This window comes from Salvia splendens, chromosome 21, assembly GCF_004379255.2.
Source record: "Salvia splendens isolate huo1 chromosome 21, SspV2, whole genome shotgun sequence".
In the NCBI taxonomy this organism is placed as follows: domain Eukaryota; kingdom Viridiplantae; phylum Streptophyta; class Magnoliopsida; order Lamiales; family Lamiaceae; genus Salvia; species Salvia splendens.
The window spans coordinates 19704637-19724162 of record NC_056052.1 but is presented as its reverse complement, the minus strand read 5'-3'; the positions used below and the strand labels follow the sequence as shown (position 1 = coordinate 19724162).

The 19526-nt window shown below is 38.8% G+C and overlaps 1 protein-coding gene across 1 annotated transcript; it reads left to right on the top strand.

Annotated features, from left to right (window-relative positions):
* The first annotated feature begins 15785 nt into the window (after positions 1-15785).
* Positions 15786-18864, top strand: LOC121785091 (nucleolar protein 56-like). Its single transcript, XM_042183445.1, has 8 exons — positions 15786-16060; positions 16605-16819; positions 16916-17073; positions 17275-17462; positions 17542-17794; positions 17861-18009; positions 18095-18229; positions 18457-18864. The coding sequence occupies exons 1-8, from the start codon at positions 15856-15858 to the stop codon at positions 18696-18698; spliced, it is 1545 nt and encodes a 514-aa protein (XP_042039379.1). The 5' UTR covers positions 15786-15855; the 3' UTR covers positions 18699-18864.
* The last annotated feature ends 662 nt before the right edge of the window (positions 18865-19526 follow it).

Below are 19526 nucleotides of genomic sequence, written 5' to 3'. Positions count from 1 at the left end.
TGAGAACATTATCAAACCAGACTCACCAGGTGCGCGTTCCAATATAACATCAATCCTAGTACCGCTAGATATTAATCACCACTACTCAAGATATCAGGATTATTGAGTTGCGAAAAACCCGCACCATTTAATAAATCAAAGTAATGCATAATCAATAACGTATGCTCAATGCTAACATTGTGTTTGCTTGTGCATTTATAAGATGTTTTTCCAACATTTAAATGTATAAGAAACGTGACAAGTCTAAGTCTTTGTTTTTGTAGGCCAATTTAATAATAGTAGTAGTAATAAATTATTCATTGAAGATTTTTTTGTGATTTTATTTTCCATCAATTTTCTACCCTTTTTTCTTTAAGTTTTCTTCTTTAATTTTTCTTATTTTTATTTACAATTAAATAAGAAAGAGAAAGAAAATAGGAAATAATTAAAACTAAAATCACAAAAAGATAACAATAAAAGATTATCATATTAGTTATCCTCTAAAAGTTCATGTTAGTTGATTACATTCAATGGACAAAAATGCTCTTATAACAAATATTTGAAAATGGTAAAAATGTCATAAAAATATGCAAAAGGACTTCAAATGAGATTACCCATATGTTCATATTTATGCATATAAAATTTCACTAAAGTCTGAGAATGTGCAAATCTAATTGTCCTATAATAAATTTTTGGCTATAAGATAAGTCGAGTTAAACTATGACCAAGATAATTTAAATAAAATGTTTGGTGGATGATAATAAAATAATATTAATATTAATATTAATTTAATCTTAGTCTCACCATTTAATTTTTAAATTAATTATTGATCATATCATCCATATTTTTATCTTGTTTTTCATATTTTTTAGACTATAAATATGGAGTATGACATTTGGTAGCTTATGATCACACATTCGTACATTTTTTTCACTACATTCTTTATTGAGCTTATGATCACACATTGGTACATTTTTTTCACTACATTCTTTATTGAGCTTTATGACGGGGTTAGCAGCGGGAGCACAAATAAATAAGCGAATTAGATCTATTTAGCAGATTATTTAGACAAAATCTATTCGCGTAATTATCAAGCAGGGGGAGCACAAATAAATAAGCGAATTAGATCTATTTAGCTGATTATTTAGACAAAATCTATTCGCGTAATTATCACATGTATCATGCTCAAAACTTGAATAAAAACATGTTTTTGATTAATTGAAACCTAAAACATACTTTTCTATGGAAAGGATATAATACCTTCTTAATTCTCCAAAGAATCGACGATAGCTCACTACTTCTCCATGTGATGATCTTCAATACTAGACCACGAATCTTCTAACTGGTTCACGAACCATATTTCAATATAATGGTGGGCAGATCTTATCAAAATATATAGGTTTGAATAAAGAAGACAGAACTTCCATACAAAGTAGGAGAAGAAATCGCGCCTCACTAAGAGAGAGAGAAGGACGAATTTTTTGATGAAAATTAAAGTGTCGATGTCTCTCTTTTATTCTCCTATTTATATTAAGTTACATATTGAGCCCAGTCATAGAACTATGGAGGTTTGGACGAGGCCACACCCAATTGCCTCTTTTCAAAATAAATTTAACTCCAATTTGATTCAAGCTCATATTGGAATATTATTATCAGCAACTACAGTAATAATATTGAATTACCAATCCAAATATGAAATTACAAGTAATCCGGGTTTCCACTTTTAGAAGGTTGTTTCCCGCTATAAAGATATAAATATTTATTAATTAATTAATGCCTGCTTTAGACTTAATTAATTAATATCTTTTAATTCAAAGAATGGACTCAACAAGAAAAGTTTATTTATTATTCATGGAATAATTAAATTCCAACTAGATAAGTTTCGAATAATAAAACCTTGTTTCGAGCTCTTCTTGAGGACATTATCAAACTAGACTCACCAGGTGCGCGTTCCAATATAACATCAATCCTAGTACAGCTAGATATTAATCACCACTACTCAAGATATCAGGATTATTGAGTTGCGAAAAACCCGCACCATTTAATAAATCAAAGTAATGCATAATCAATAACGTATGCTCAATGCTAACATTGTGTTTGCTTGTGCATTTATAAGATGTTTTTCCAACATTTAAATGTATAAGAAACGTGACAAGTCTAAGTCTTTGTTTTAGTAGGCCAGTTGTGAGCGTTATCCACTTTAAGGTAACACGGTCAGTTCTGAACAAAGGAAAAACAGAATTTCACAACCCAAATAAGCTTTGACTACCTATTGCGAAAGGTTACAATGTCAGTCCGTATATTTCTAAGCCTTACTAAAATAAGATGACATTGGTGTGGTATAACACTGAATGGATCTAACAGCAAGACACGTAGGATACGCGAATCACCTGCGGATCCCTCACACCCAGCCAAAACGTATACAAACTGCATACTTCGATCACAAACTGCAAGAGTATTACTAGAAATTTCATCCTTCCGTGAACGATACCTAGGTTTGTCTGTGGTGCTCACCAATACGTTGGTAAGTGTTCCATCCAATGCCCCAAGACACCCCTTTGTGAGCAAAAAACACATTAAGAACAAGCCTGGTAATTCATGCATATAAACATCACTCGAGATTAGCATCAAAATTATAATTACAATGCTCACCTTAAATCATTTCCACCTTGAGTCCGTACAGTCATCTAAAACTGGAACATGCTTAGCTAACAGTGTGGAATGCAGCTGCAGGATATCGCATAATACCGTGTGGACGTAGGTAGAAATGGTTTCTCCGGACCTCCTAAAATGAAACCCAACCATCCTATTTTTTGTATGATGGGCAAGCACACCTAAAAAAATGGCCACCTGTTCTTCAATGCCTACGCATTTTCCAGGTTTTAGCCCTCTCTTAACAGTCAACACACGACATAGTCGACCAAACGTATTACCATCCATCCGAAGATTTGCAATGCAATCAGTGTCACTCAATGCAACCAGAGTCACTCATATGTATTAGGCGACCCAAATGTTCTAATTGACAGGTACACTACTAATAAAACTATATTTCCTTGCCCAGTCTAGCAGACGCATCCTTGTTCGACGATTGTGCGTGTAAATGTATATGTTCACAAGGATTGTCGACTTGATACGATAAACATTCATTATATCCTCTATCAACAGATAGAGGCGAGCATAATTAAATTGTGTATGCATCATCCTTAGTCAACCCTCAGAAAGCTAAACAACTCTTTGCATTGGAAAAAAGTAGTTCATATTATCATTAATAAGAAATATACAAGCTCACAACGGACTGCACAGACGAAGGGATACAGTTAATATTTCAAAAACAATCTTCCAGGGGAAAAATCAAACGCATAGACCAAATCTATAATCATAGCATGCCAAATCGTTTAATTCCAGACAATTCAAGACATAACCCGAAGAACAAATACAAAATAAATACAAAATTCGTGAACTCATTTTGTAAAAAATAGAGTTGTTGTGTGTATCAAAATGTAAGATAAATCCATAGTCAAACTTTCCCTTTCCCAAATAGATCAAAGTAACACAGTCGGAAAAGTGGAATTTGACGAATACAAGTAAAAACAGTAGCTAGAGGGAGCTTCCTTCACGCTCTTCTTTCTAAAAGGGTTATCTTCGACTGCTACCGTGTTGATGGGTACTTGGATGCACGCATTGTTGGGGAAGCTTGTTCACAGATCTGAGTGAGTGAAGAGGAATTTGTGAATGGTGAAATGAGCAATTTTGATGGGTGGAAGAGAATACCCCTTGTTTACTGAAAAGTGAAGGTTAGGAACGTGAAATCAAGTTTATTTCTCGGTCCATTCTCCTAGACAGAATTCAAAACCGACAAAGTTTGAAGATTGCAAATCTAACCATTTCTTCATGTAGAGGGTGGGCCCAACCACATTTCTAGGGCCACCAAGAATTTATAAATGATATACCAAACACTATGAAATACAAAGAATTGCTTCCAAATCATGTCATATCTAATAAAGCAAACATGCCCTAAGAGTATAATCTTCTTTTTATGTAAATCGGTTTGCCAAAGATTTACCTAGATACAACTCATCCAACTTCTTGAGGATCCCATCTGCAGTGGTATCTTCTTGCACCTCCCGCAACGCCTTATCACCTAGGCAGAGATCACCACACTATGCACCTTCAACGGCATCTCTTCCTGTCGTAATTGCGCCTTCTTATCGAGCAGTTCTTTCACCTTTGGATCTTTTGGGTGCAACCCACTCGCCAATCCTTGTTGAATTAGAAGAGCTAGCATCTTCATCTTCTAGAGCCCATAGCCATTCTTTCTGTTGAACTTCTCGGCTTCAAAATGCGATGCCATTCTTGATCGATTCTGAACTCCTCCCTACGAATCGTGGCTTTCCACAGACGGCGCCACTTGTTGGCAAGGACGTTTGAATCAATCGAGTAACAAGATGAAAATCAAGAAATGTAATCGAGTAGATGATTAGGAAATTGTATTGTCTATTGAATCATCCAACTACAACAATGTGGGGCTAATAAGAGAAAATCGGATCCGTGGGGGAGTCTACAACTATAATAACGAAAATATACCCACTTTGTTATGTTTTCCATCTATGGGAAAAACGCCACCTTCGTTGGCGTTTTATTAAGTAAAAACGCTAGCACGGTCGGCGTTTTACAATTTCAACTAATTTTTATATAAATACAGTTTAAGTGTAACACGCCAACTAAGTGGGCGTGTTTAAATAAAATGCCGTGTTGGCGTGTTTAGCAAATTAGAAACAAGAAGAAACGCGGATGACGGTGGCGTGTTTCAACGTGGTGTCAGATTCGGATTCAAACATTTTCCCCGGAGTGTGTATAATCAAATACGACATCGATTATTACAACACAACAACGAGGATTCAGATTTTCTCTCTCTACATGTAGATATAATGATTTGTACTTATAGAGAGCCTGTGACATAGGATGTAATTTCCACCGACTCACCGTTATCTTTTGGTAGGATAATCTGATAAAATTTGACAATCTCTTCCAACTGACATATGCATATAATTTAAGTTAGACTAAAGTCCCAAAATGGTCTTTAATATATTGCGTTTTTTTATTTTGATCCAAAATATTATCTTTTGAATTATTCGGTCCCTCACATTTGAAATCGGATCACATTTGGTCCATTTTGGACGGTTCCGTCAAATTTTTGACGATTTTAATTACTGGGTCAGAAATCCGTCACTAACTGGGAGAAACTAATCTGTCACTAATTCTACCTACATTTTACCTAATTCGTCGATTTAATGGCTAGAAACTAACGAAGTTCAAAATCAAGCATAAACCAAAATACCTCAACATCTAATTCTACTAAGAGCCCCGTTCGTCATCTTCTTCATCTTCACCTTCGCCATGCACGTTGGGAAGGCCCCGCCGGCGCTCCGCCCTCTCCTTCACCGCCACCCCTCCCAAGCCCGACGGCTGGGTCTCCTGGGCTGATACGAGTATATCTACAAGATATTCTCATATCTCTATTATTTTATATATTATTGATTTAGCATATCTTTCCTATTTCTTGATAACTAAGTTAGGTTATTAGGGAGTATTATAAATAGGAGTCTTTGTTATCTTTTGAATCATTCATTCGAGAAATATCATATCAATTTATCTTTTATCGTTCTTTTATCTTTTCGTACTTTATTTTTCCGCAAGTTCATCTCGTCAAACCCTAATTGACCGAGAACCCTAGGCTGCTCGACGGGAGGATCCCGCGAACGAACCTAACCCTTCTCCAGCGACCTCGCGCTGCCGGGACCGATACGAGTATCCTCGTATCATCTGGTGCTTTCATCTGATCTCTTCCTCCGAATTACCTCCATCATGTCATCATCTACCTATGCTGCCTATTACCATCACCAATTCGACTACCGTCAGCCCCAATTCAGCCAACCTCATCCGCGTCCCGAAACAGAACCATATCAGTGGCCATCGCTGTACGCCGCCCCAACTACTGAATATGGACAGCCAGAACCACCGCCCTTCTCCGACAGACCAGACCCATCCTATGGGCTGCCATGGTTTGGCTCTCGAGACGAACAGCCACCATACACAGCGAAGACCACCGCACCGCCGCGATCCACGTTCGCTGGTCAGGATCTGTACCGCCATGTACAGTGGCAGCCGCCCGACCATGTACAGTGGCCGCCGCCATGCCAGACTCACCCACAACAAATCCACTACTACCAGCCGTCGTTGTTATATCCGCAACCTCCTGATCAACCGGATTGGCAATGTCTCCCAACGACCAATGATGTCGGCCATATGGAGCCTCTCAACATGCCACGTGATCCAGTGACGCCGGAGTCTGAACCGAACCTAACGGTGGCTGCCTTGGCTTCACAGCTCGAGCGTTTGACTGCTACTGTCAAGCAATTGACGTCTCTGATGGATGCAAACAAACGCTGCCTGAGCGATCCACACGCCGCGACACGACCTCCACCAGACCCTACAGTCAGTGTCATGTACACGGAGCCGGTATCGTGTCCCCTACCACAGATGACCGCCGCCGCCCCAACTGATCTCCATCACGATCCATCTAGAAGCTCGCTGCCTGTTGTAGTTGCTATCCCGCCTCCACCAGCCATAATATCTCTGTCGTGCGACTCCAATTTCGGGTATGACTCGATGGAATTAATTGTCGTTGATAATGATGAAGAGGAAAAAAATGTTATTCATTCTAGTGTTGATGTTAGTAGACCAATTTATGGTAGTAAAGATGGCATAGATGATCCATGTAATGTTGTTTTTACTTGCCGAGAACCTATACATGTGGTGGAGCATAACAGGTTGGATATTACAATGTTGAGCAACAAGATTGATTCTTTTTTGTTGAAAGAGGACGAAGATGGTTCCATTGAGGATATGAAGAAGGTAATTGCTTGTGTATATGCTGTTTGGCATGTTGGTAATGTTACAAGTATTAATCATCGATCAACTTTCCTCGACGCTGATGCACGGTTGATTCCTCCGTGCAATGACGTGCAATGTTTGGGCATGCATGGATGCGTTGACAAGCTCCCTAGTCACACGCACTATCTTCGTGCGAGGCATAAATCCAGTCAGCTAATGGATGACTTCTCAAATCTCGGCGGTACAAGAAGCATGAGAATAATATTGAAGTTGGCAAGAGTACATGTATCCCTTCTTACAAATGTTGCTCACCAACGAATTCATGGAGGATGTTCTCATGAGGGGAAGGAAGGAGAGAAGTATTTTGTTAATGTTTTGCTTGATGTGCCGGGAAATGAGAGAGTTCGTGGGCGTATGTATACATTTGATCCAGGTGGAGATAGCTCGCCAAAGCTTTTGTTCGCCACACTCTTCGTTTTGTCGTGGTTTCCACCTTGAGGGCAAGGTGAATTTTAACCGTGGGGGAGTTGATACGAGTATATCTACAAGATATTCTCATATCTCTATTATTTTATATATTATTGATTTAGCATATCTTTCCTATTTCTTGATCACTAAGTTAGGTTATTAGGGAGTATTATAAATAGAAGTCTTTGTTATCTTTTGAATCATTCATTCGAGAAATATCATATCAATTTATCTTTTATCGTTCTTTTATCTTTTCGTACTTTATTTTTCCGCAAGTTCATCTCGTCAAACCCTAATTGACCGAGAACCCTAGGCTGCTCGACGGGAGGATCCCGCGAACGAACCTAACCCTTCTCCAGCGACCTCGCGCTGTCGGGACCGATACGAGTATCCTCGTATCATGGGCCCTCAACCCCACCGCCACCGGCATGGCCGGCTCCCAGGCGCTCATCGCCTTCAAGTAGCCCGACGGCGCGATGGCCGTCAAGACCTACAACATCACCTCCTACGCGCCACTCAAGGAGTCGAAGGTGTGGTTCGACGTTAAGGACTCCTCCGCGGAGGCCTCCTCGGGAGGCGCGATCATGCTCTTCGCCACCGTGGTGCTGCCGGAGAAGGGGATGACGGTGCTCAACCACGTCTGGCAGGTTGAGGGATCCGTCTCCGGCGGCGTTCCGGCGAAGCACGAGTTTCAGCCCGCGAATTTGAACGTGGAGGGAAGCCTTGATTTGCTGAAAGGGCACAACAACGCTTCCACTGACGGCGATTCCAAATTGAAGAAGAGGAATGTGAGTTCTTTTTCTGGTAATTTCGTTTCTGAATTGTGCGGATCATGAGAAATTGCATTGTGTTTCTCCCAGTTATTTTGGTTTATGTTTGATTTTGAACTTCGTTAGTTTCTGGCCATTAAATCGACGAAAGGTAAAATGTAGGTAGAATTAGTTACGGATTAGTTTCTCCCAGTTAGTGACGGATTTGTGACCCGGTAATTAAAACCGTCAAAAATTTGACGGAACCGTCCAAAATGGACCAAATGTGATCCGATTTCAAATGTGAGGGACCGAATAATTCAAAAGATAATGTTTTGGACCAAAATAAAAAAAACGCAATATGTTAAGGACCATTTTGGGACTTTAGTCTTTAAGTTAATCAACTATTTCATATATTACGAGTGATAAATCACTATACAATTTTGTTAAATGGCACGCATTATCAACCAAGAACTAGTACAAATTACATAATATTTTAATCTCAATTTTAGATCAGTTTTATAAATTCAACCTTTTACTTTAGCTAAAACAAAATCGGAAAAGTTATAAATATGATAGGGTAATTTCTTACTCCTAATTAATGCAAGATCACACACATAATTAAAAGATTACAATATTTCTTTATTTTAATAGAGAATTAGTGTATTTTTGCAACCCATTAACCATGGAAAATATGGAGTGTAAAAAAGAAGAGAGAAACATATGAATTTGATAAATAATTTTAGACAGAGAAAAGGGAGGATGGCGCATTTCCCCACTCTCTATAAGTACAAATCATTATATCTACACGTAGAGAGAGAAAATCTATTTCCTCGTTGCTGTGTTGTACTAATCGATGTCGTATTTGATTATACATACTCCGGCGGAAAATGTTCGAACCTGAATCTGACACCACGTTGAAACACGCCACCGTCATCGGCGTTTCTTCTTTAAACAGGCCAATCTTGTCGGCGTTTCTAATTTGCTAAAAACGCCAACTCGGATGGCGCATTGGCGCATTTTATTTAAACACGCCCACTTAGTTGGCGTGTTACACTTTAAGCTGTATTTGTATAAAAATCAGTCGAAATTGTAAAACGCCGACCGTGCTGGCGTTTTTACTTAATAAAACGCCGACGAGGGTGGCGTTTTTTCCATAGATGGAAAACATAACAAAGTTGGTACATTTTCGTTATTCTAGTTGTAGACTCCCCCAGGGATCCGATTTTCTCGGCTAATAAACCCTTGAGCTGAGACAGAGGAGATGAACAACCCAAAAACAAAATTTAAGCTAGTTCACAAGAATGGACGGCTAAGATCTAATCTATCTAACTTGAATTGATCCTATGGCTCACAAACGAACTCTTCACTTGAGATGAAAACGCTTTTCAGCTCACACGACTCATCCGCATTTTATCTCCAAATTTCTCAACAAAAGGCTCGTGTTTGAATCTGGTAGCCGCCATATTCACAAGGGAGAATCCACAATATCTAAGGGAACTGACAAAAGTTTGATCTAAGGAGAATTCAAAAGGAACACTAACCTAAATCGCACAACCCTCTCTCCCAAATCTGCTCTTGACGTTATATAGGAGATGTTGGAGATTTTGGCAAACTAAACACCTTAATTTTTAACTACTCAACTTATATAAAATGATACAAGTACAACTCATCCATATTATCCATATTTATAGGTATTCTTTAAAATACATTACTCCTTTCTTTTATGTTATATAAAAATCTAAATACTTTTTATTAGATAATATCTATATATAGATAATTATATTAAAAGTATTTAGATAGTTATACTAAAAGTACGTAAGATATTCCAATACCTAATTCTAGAGAATTCTATTATGCAGTAGTATCAAAATTTAGATGATATTTAGGCAGTGTAGGGATAAAATGAATCTTAATTTTATATCAAAACTAAAGCCAATCCTTATGCTCCATCCGTCCTTGAAAATTTGTAATTTATTTCCATTTTTGTACGTCCTTAAAAATTTGTCACATTTCACTTTTACCATTTGTGATAGTGGACCCCACATTCCACTAACTCATTATCTCTCACATTTTATTATAAAACTAATATATAAAAGTAGGACTCACGTGCCACTAACTTTTTCAACCTACTTTCTATTAAATTTCTTAAAACCCGTTCCGGATAAATAGTAACAAATTATTAAGAGCACCCACAATTGTGCTCTTGCCAACGAGTACGGTTGTGGGTCCGGTCCCACTTTTTCTGCATGCTCTTAGGCAAGAACACAACACTCATAGATGTGCTCTTCCGCAAGGACGAGCACAAGGGTCCCACCATTCTATTATTCAATTTAAATAAAAATATTTCCATAATATTAAAATTCATTAAAAAAACTGAAATAATATTACAAATTACAAATAAAATAAAAAAGACATAATTAAAATCCTAAAAAATAAAAATTACATAATTAAAATCCTAAAAATTAAAAATTACATAATTAAAATACTAAAAATTAAAAATTACATAATTAAAGCTAAAAATATCCCCGTGGAAAACTATTCATCAGGCGGCACTACCCCCAATTATTTTGGAGGCCCAATATCATGGCCCCGTGCGATCGAAGTTGCACGGGGGTCATAGTTGACCTATCGGCCATATTGAGTTGGGCCAAAATGAAGGGGTTGGCTGCGGAAGCGTGCAGTAAATATCCGATCACATGAATTTGATCTATTTAGCAGATTATTCAGACAAATTCTATTCGCGCAATTATCACATGTATCATGCTCATAACTTGAATTAAAACATGCTTTAGCATATAAAATCCCTAAAACATGCTTACTACGGAATTAGCCAATTTACCTCGTTGATTCAATCAAGAATCGATGATGGCTTGCTCCGTCTCCACGTGAAGATCTTCAATACAAGACCTCGGATCTTCTGACTGGTGTCCCGGGCTATACGCTGATATTTGTGTGGGCAAATCTCACCAACGTACTAGGACTCGAATAATGGAAGACAGAAACTGCTCACGGAGGAGGCACAAATTTCAAACTCTCTCTCTCTCTAGAGGGGGACGAAATTTTTATGTCGAAAAAGTGTTTTCTGTCTCCTTTATTCTCCTATTTATATTAAGTCACAAATTGGGCCCAGTCAGGGATCTAAAGAAGAATTGGATCAAGCCTCACCTAATTAGCTTTTTACTAATTAAATTGAACCCACAATTTAATATAAGCTTATATTGGAATATTACAAGCAGCCACTACAGAAGTAATATTGCACTGCCTTTCCAAATCCGAAATTACAAGTATTCCGGGTTTCCTTTATTTGCGTTCAATTCATTTCCCGCGCTTAAGATAGAAACATCCATTAATTAATTAATGTAAGCTATGGACTTAATTAATCAACAAATTTAATCTCCAAGAGTGGACTTAGCAAGAAACTCTTATTTATTATTCATAGAGTAATCAAACTCCAACTAGCTAGGTTTCGAATAATGAAACATTGTTTCGAGTTCCTCTTGTGGATGTTATCAAACAAGACTCTCCTCGCGCACGATTCAACGTGATAGCAATCCTAGCACCCCTAGATAATGATCACCACTACCCAATATACCTGGATCGTTGGGTTACGAAAACCCGCACCTTTGGTAAGTCAAAGTAGTAGATACTCAATATCGTATGCTCAATGCTAACGTACATTGATTAAGAAATTATTATCAAGACCTCGTCTTTCAGTAGATAGCATAAAGACTCGTTTTGCTGTTAGATCCATTCAGTGCTATACCACACCAACGTCATCTTATTTCAATAAGGCTTAGAAATAATCGGACTGACATTGCAACCTTTCACGATAGGTAGTCTAGGCCTATCTGGGTTGTGAAATTCTTCTTTTTCTTTGTTCAGAACTGACCGTGTTACCTTAAAGTGGACGACGCCCACAACCGGTCTACTAGAACAAAGACTTAGACTTTGTTACGTTCTTATACATTTAAATATGCAATAAACAACCATTAAATGTAAAACATAACAACATTATGACAAAAATAATCTGTTTTATTCATTGAAAAATAACAAGTAGAGTTTTACAGTATCCAATCACTCGAAAGGTGATTTCTAGTATACAAAACCCTAACACAAAATCCCCCACAACGAGTTGGTGGGGGTGGAGGTGGCGCATAGGGCACGGGAACGGGAGCAGGTTTGGGAGCATCGCCGGATGGAGTCGCGGCGCGACGTTGGCCGCCGCCTTCTTCCTTCCTTGCGGTCGGCGTTGGGAACCACTCGGGCCGGCGTCGGGGCTACCCAAGATAGCTCCGGCGAGTTGGCTAACCACGTCTTCGGAGACGGCAACGGATAGGGATACCAACCTTGACCGTTTGGAGGAGCCGCTATAGGAGGATGTTACGCCTCCCCTATACTTCGGATGCGACTGTGTCTCCTGCCAAATGTTGAGGTACTTGAACGACTTGTAGTTCATGGATTGGTAGGTGTTCATCGCGGTAGTGATGACGTCGACCTCTCTCCTGCCGCTCCCCGCCGACCGGTCTTCCTGGAGGTAATACCCTGGAACTTTTTGATTTCTTCGTTGGCTCTGTAGATGGCGTTGCGCACCATACTCTCGTTGCGCTCGATTGTTCCTACCGTCCGATTTTCATTGTACCGGCGACAGATGCGCCACCAATAGTGATCGCCGGATTGGTTCGTGCCAACCTCCGGATCTTCAGAGATTGACAAGAATGCCTTGAACAATTGCTCCATCTCCGCCGGAGTGTACGGTGTGCGGACACCGCGAGTAGGAGGAGTAGGAGTTTGGGAGGGGCCGGTCGACCTCGCTCTAGGCTCGGGTGTCCACCGGTATTGCCCTTCGGGGGCATCTTGGTCGTCGATCGGGTAAGGCCGGTAGCCACCCGGAACGCCCAAACTTTGGGTTTGAGGAGGGGCTGAATATTCCGTTTCCGGACTAGGAAACGGTTGTGAACCGAACCAATCAGGGTTCCAACCGTGGGAGCCCGGGGGGTGATCGCCGTGGCCGGACATTGTTATGTTGTAGGAGTGGAAGAAAGATTGAGAATGAAGATGAGAGAATGTAGATGAGAATGAAAATGAGAGAATGTAGATGAGAATTGTGTAGTGTAGTGTGAATTTTTAGGTGTGAAAGTGGGGGTATGTATAGATGAAAATGTTTATTTTTGGGGGAAAAAATGAAAAAAAAATTGAAAGTGGGTAGAAAACGGATATAATTTTTTTGGGAAGTGGGAAATATTTTTTTATTTTTAATTGTTTTTTAATTAAAAACTGATTTTTAAAAAAAAATAAAAAAAATTCAAATGCTACGGCTATGTCGTTTCCCAATCAGCGCCTGCCACGTCACCTGCTCGCTGGCACGAACGTGCTTGATGCATCGAGCAGCGCCGTGCCAGCATCTCCGTGCCGTTGGGACGGACGGACATCGTCTCCTACTCACCGTTGTGCATGCTCTAAGGATGAAATGAGTATTACTTTTGGCAAGTAGGTCACCTGATTAGACAACTAAGAGCATCCACAATGGCGTCCATCCCGGCGGACGTCCGCGCGGGACGTCCGCCATTAGGCGAGAGAGGCACAGATACGGACGTCCGTTGCGGACACCGGAGTTCCGCGGCGTTCCCGAAACGTCCGCGCAGACGTCCGTGCGGATGTCCGCCATTGCGTTGACACGACGGACGTCCGCACGGACGTCCCAATTTTTTATTTTATTTTATTTTTTTTAAAAAAAACTCTATATATATTAGGGAGATTTTTAAGGAGTTTCGAACATTGTAAATCAGTCCTTCGACTATTAGAAATTATATTTCCAGATGAATTTTCTACACAACAACTTTAATGGAAATAAAAAATTTCCAAGGGGGTGTGACCCTTGGACCCCGCTACTCGGGGGCGCTGCCCCCGAACCCTCGTCTAATCATAATGAATTCAAACAAGCGTGCACTCCGCACTTCCAAACTTATATGATGTCTCATTATGACAATATTGATCAATCAAGTTAATCCAATTACACTAAAATAACCAACAATATATACGGCTCGTTGAACTATGTATTTTTGTTTTAACTATATATTTTTAGAAATTATGTATGTGTTTTTAATAATTATGTAACCTTTTTTTAAAAATAATTTAGTTGCATTTTCTCCGTATTCGTGTCAAAATTTTAATTCCGTAAATAGTTTAATTTCGTAAATTGTTTAATTTGGTGTATTTGTGAATTTTTATTATTGTGTGAAGTCCGTTGGGATGTCCTTGGGGATGTCCGCCACTGTGCAGTGGGAAGTCCTTATGACGTGGCAGTGCAGTGAGAAGTCCTTATGACGTGGCAGGAGGTGTTTTTGGGATGTTCGCGGGGATGTCCGCCGGGACATCCGCACCACTGCGGATGCCCTAAGGCACAACAAGCTTTACATGTGATATTTTTGAAGTTACACATTTATATCATCAAATTTAATTAGAATATATTAATCTTAACTAATCTTAACAAAAGATGTATATAGTTGTATAGTTTAAAAAAAGCATAACAGATTGTGTGATGAGTTCTATTTTAAAATTAATTGGTGATAGGAGAAAGATTTATAAACTTGGACTCAGAGTAGGTTCAAATCTCTCTTTACCAATGTATCTCCTAAGTCTAATTGGTGATGGGAAGAGAGGCTCATTATAATTGATGCTTCTTTTATCACATAGCCATGAAACAATTACATTGGTAAGTTGCAATATACTGACCCCTTTAAATATTTAATTAATTAAGTATTAATTTTGTGAATTCAACTTTTGTTGGTTTTTTTATGTAACTAGTTGTGGGGTATAATCGTACAAATATATAGTTCAATATGGACTAATAGAACTGTGACATCTTTCTTGATCAATAAGTTTAATTGTCATTTCTACTTTAGTAGTTGTAATGTATATGTGTACAACTCAACACGAGCCAATAGAATTGTGACACCTTTCTCTTTTTAGATGTAAAAAGAATCACATAAGAAAGGAAAAAATAAAGTACAAGCATTACTTGGGTATACCGAGGGATACAACAACTAGCCTAAGCTAGACCCAACGTAACTTGGCATACCCAAGGGCTTGTATGAAGCCAACATACAACATCTTACCTAAGCGGCTGGGTGCAGACCTTATATCAAACCTAACGGTCGAGACAAACATCTTTGCCAAGGAAAACAATATAGATGAACACATAGGCATACCTGTGTAGGATAGTCCGTGTCTATCCCTAAACCACAAATATAAAACCCTCCAATGGTAGAGTGTGAGCCTTGTTAAAGTGTGGGTATAGTGATATAGTATTGTTAAAGTCCAAGTATCGGGTTTGAATCCACGGTACAATAGTGATGGGACAACATCTAGTCATCAGATATTACCCTACATACAACATTATATACTTCTCCATCACATAACATTGATACAATTACATTGTATTGGAGTAGGAAAAAATGTATGATTGATATTAATTTTGTGATTTCAATAAGTTTTAGTATTTAACTTTTTTTATCTGACTAATTGTGATTTGCTAGTATATAGCTCAAACATATTATATTTTCCTATTGATTTAGTGATATGGAGTACTAGTAAATAATCATTTTAGATTTGTAGTAGTAATAAAAATAATGGAGAGGCCCGGCCCAGTGACATTCTGTGTTCTAAAACATGGCCATAAAACCCTAATAACTAAATCACAGTCATAAAACAAAACCTCTTCTTCTCCGCCATCCCTCACATTTCCCACCGTTTTCTCTCTGCGATGACTCTCTACTTGCTATACGAGTCTGCGTCGGGATACGGCCTCTTCTCAGCTGATGGAATCGATGAAATTGGCCAGAACACGGAGGCCGTCAGGACCTCCGTCGTCGACCTCAACCGCTTCGGTAAAGTGGTAAAGCTCGCCGCCTTTACCCCCTACGACTCCGCCCTTGACGCCCTCAACCAATGCAACGCTATTTCTGAAGGTAAAAACCTTGGAATTTTACTCTTATTATTTGTTTGCTTTCAGCTTCTCAGTATTACTCTACTGAAATAGTTGATTTTTGCACTCATACGAAGATGTATAAGGATTTTTCAAATAATAGTGTTGTATAACCTGATTGTAAGGGATATTGGTGTAGCTGTAGCTGATTTTTCGTCGTGTGCTTTGGAGGAGTTTTATTTTGTCCTTTTGCGCTCGGTTGAGAATGTGGTGTTTGTGCATCTGCGTTATTGGAATGACTGAAAGGGCACTGTAGTGAGGGAGTTTGCTGTGTATGAAGTTGAATTTAGCTTATTCCAAGTGTTGTGAAAAATCTAGTATTGTCTTAGCATTTCTGTGTTATTCAGTCTCAGCTTGTAGAGCTCCAATGTGGTATGTTATGATTTTATTTAGTTTCTCCCTCCCTTGTCTTGGCTAGAGTAATTTAAAACCAATGCTTGCCTATTAGTATCATTTTGTAAGCAATGGAGTATATAACTTAACTATTTTTCTTCTGGAAAATATGCTAACCTTTTTTTTACTTTAAGGTCAAATGACTGATGAGCTGAGGAACTTTTTGGAGCTAACTTTACCCAAGGTCAAAGAGGGTAAGAAGCCAAAGTTTAGTTTGGGAGTGGCAGAGCCAAAACTTGGATCACATATTTCTGAAGTGACCAAAATTCCCTGCCAAAGTAATGAGTTTGTTCTGGAGCTTATTCGCGGCATTCGTTTGCATTTTGACCGGTTCATTGAAAACCTTAAGGTTAGCCATTTTCTGATTTTCTTTCCTTCTATTAGTGTGTTCTATAAAATTCAAAAATGATGTGTGGTGTTCTCATCTTCTTTCATATTTGAACAGCCTGGAGATTTGGAAAAGGCTCAACTTGGTCTTGGCCACAGCTACAGCAGAGCAAAGGTGAAGTTCAATGTGAATCGTGTTGATAATATGGTTATTCAAGCTATATTTCTCCTGGATACCCTTGATAAAGATATTAATTCCTTTTCCATGAGAGTGAGGTAGTACATTCCTTCCATTTAGTCCCTATCTCTACTATTTCTTAAATCACAGAGCTATAAGCAGCTGTTTACTATACCTGTGGTTATGCATTGTCTCTGAATATTTGCTACTGGTATTGGTAGTTAACATATATTTTCTGTAGCCTAAGTTGCATTCCACCTGTAATTATTAATTTCATATTTCAATAATGTTTCATGCAGAGAATGGTACTCTTGGCATTTCCCTGAGTTGGTGAAGATTGTTAATGATAACTATCTGTACGCTAAAGTTGCAAAATATGTGGATGACAAAGCACAGTTGTCTGAAGATAAATTATCTGGTCTGACTGACATAGTAGGAGATGAAGATATAGCAAAGGAGATTATAGAAGCTGCCAAGGCATCCATGGGTAAGTTTTATTTTCTAACATTTGTTTGTGAGGGGGCATGCTTAATCTCATATTAAAATATCACTATTTATTTTTACAGGTCAGGATTTGTCACCTATTGATTTGATTAATGTCAAGCAATTTGCACAAAGAGTGATGGACCTTGCTGAGTATAGAAAGAAGCTTTATGACTATCTTGTTTCCAAAATGAGCGACATTGCTCCTAATCTGGCTGCATTGATTGGTGAGGTTGTTGGTGCTCGTTTGATTTCCCATGCTGGCAGTCTTACGAACTTGGCAAAGTGCCCTTCTTCTACTCTTCAGATCCTTGGTGCGGAGAAGGCTCTGTTCAGGTACTTCTATTTAAGTTATATGCATCTTGTTTGCACACTCTGATTTTGCTTATATTATATCTTCAGGGCATTGAAAACACGTGGGAACACTCCAAAGTATGGTCTTATATTTCATTCTTCATTCATTGGCCGTGCTTCTGCTAAAAATAAAGGCCGTATGGCTCGGTATCTTGCTAACAAGTGTTCAATTGCCTCTCGTCTCGACTGTTTCTTAGGTAACCAGTTGGTCATATGGTATTGTTTCATCTTGCCTTAGTAGATAAAAATTTATGGGTGTATCCTGGTGTCCTTTTGATACAGAGACAAGTACTACTGCTTTTGGAGAGAAGCTTCGAGAACAGGTTGAAGAACGCCTCGACTTTTATGACAAGGGGGTTGCTCCTCGTAAAAACATTGATGTCATGAAGTCTGTCATTGACACAGTTGAAAGCAAAGGTTTGGGCCTTCCTCTCTTGTTTTGTACTGAATACTAAAATTAATGTATAGATGTGTCATGTACCCTACCAAACTGGCCTTAAATGGTGTCTCTATTTAACAGTAGTGTTTATATCTCGATAGTTTATATAAATACATCATTTAGGTACCTGTGAGTTATCTTGTATTGGCTTTCTAGTTCGTATTTTCATTGTCTTACAACTAAATTTACTTCAAAACCTTGCCAGAGGATGAGCCAATGGCTGATGCGAATGGAAATTCACATGAGGAGCCTAAATCAGAAAAGAAGAAGAAAAAGAAAGAGAAGAGGAAACAAGAAGATGACGAAGAGCAGGAAATGGCTGATGTGAATGGAGGTGAAGTAGAAGATGGAACTGCCAAAAAGAAGAAAAAAAAGAAGAGCAAAGACAAGGACTCAGAAGATACCCCAGCGGCGCCCACAGAAGGGAAAAAGAAGTCTAGAACTTAAAAAGTGACAACAATTTTGGAAGAAGATATAAGTTTTTGTTGTCTCTCCTCAAGCAGGAATATGTTGAAAGAACACAATCAAGTGTTCTAGTTTCTGTAATGATGTGTTCTGCTAGTATGCTGTGACATTATTTAGTTTTGATATTATGTTAATTTTAGCTTTAAAATTGCGTGATGTTGTTTATTGCGACTTTATACACTGTCGTGTTCTAATATTACTTCCTAGTGTGTTTATTAGGTAACAATATTTCTTAAGAGCATCTCCAATAGCACTGGACGTCAAATAGCCATCAAATAGCCTTCACACTGCCACATCATCAGCACTACAATACTCCTGCCACATCAGCTTGCTACATCAACTGGACATCAAATAGCCCTCACATAGCCTTCACACTACCTTTCCACATCACTAATAACAATTATATAATTTAATTTACACTTGTATCAACATACGGAATTTAATTTACGAGACAAATACGGAAAATTCGAATAATAATATTAAAATTTAAAAAGTACATTAATTATAAAAAAGTACAATAATATAAAAAAATTACAAAAAGTAAAAAGTACATTAATTTAAAAAAGTAAAACAAAATCACTCATCGCCGCCATCCTCGTCTCCGTCGTCGCCCAGCGCTTCTTCACCGTCGTCGCCGCCGCCACTACCTACGCCGCGGCTATTCCCGCCGGTGTCCCTCCTCATCGCCTCCAATTCTTCACGCTGGCTTTGGAGCAATACACGAAGAAAATCCTTCACCTCGGGGTCCACCGCCGCTTGGAAGTCGGCTAAGGTCTTCACCATTTGAGCGCGCGTTTGTTGGCGCGCGAA

Bases quoted from the DNA above. Each gene is read 5' to 3' on its own strand.
- LOC121785091 (XM_042183445.1), top strand. From the start codon at position 15,856: ATGACTCTCTACTTGCTATACGAGTCTGCGTCGGGATACGGCCTCTTC. The intron at 17,074-17,274 runs GTAGTACATTCC...TGTTTCATGCAG, and splicing joins TCCTTTTCCATGAGAGTGAG to AGAATGGTACTCTTGGCATT. The intron at 18,010-18,094 runs GTAACCAGTTGG...CTTTTGATACAG, and splicing joins TCGTCTCGACTGTTTCTTAG to AGACAAGTACTACTGCTTTT.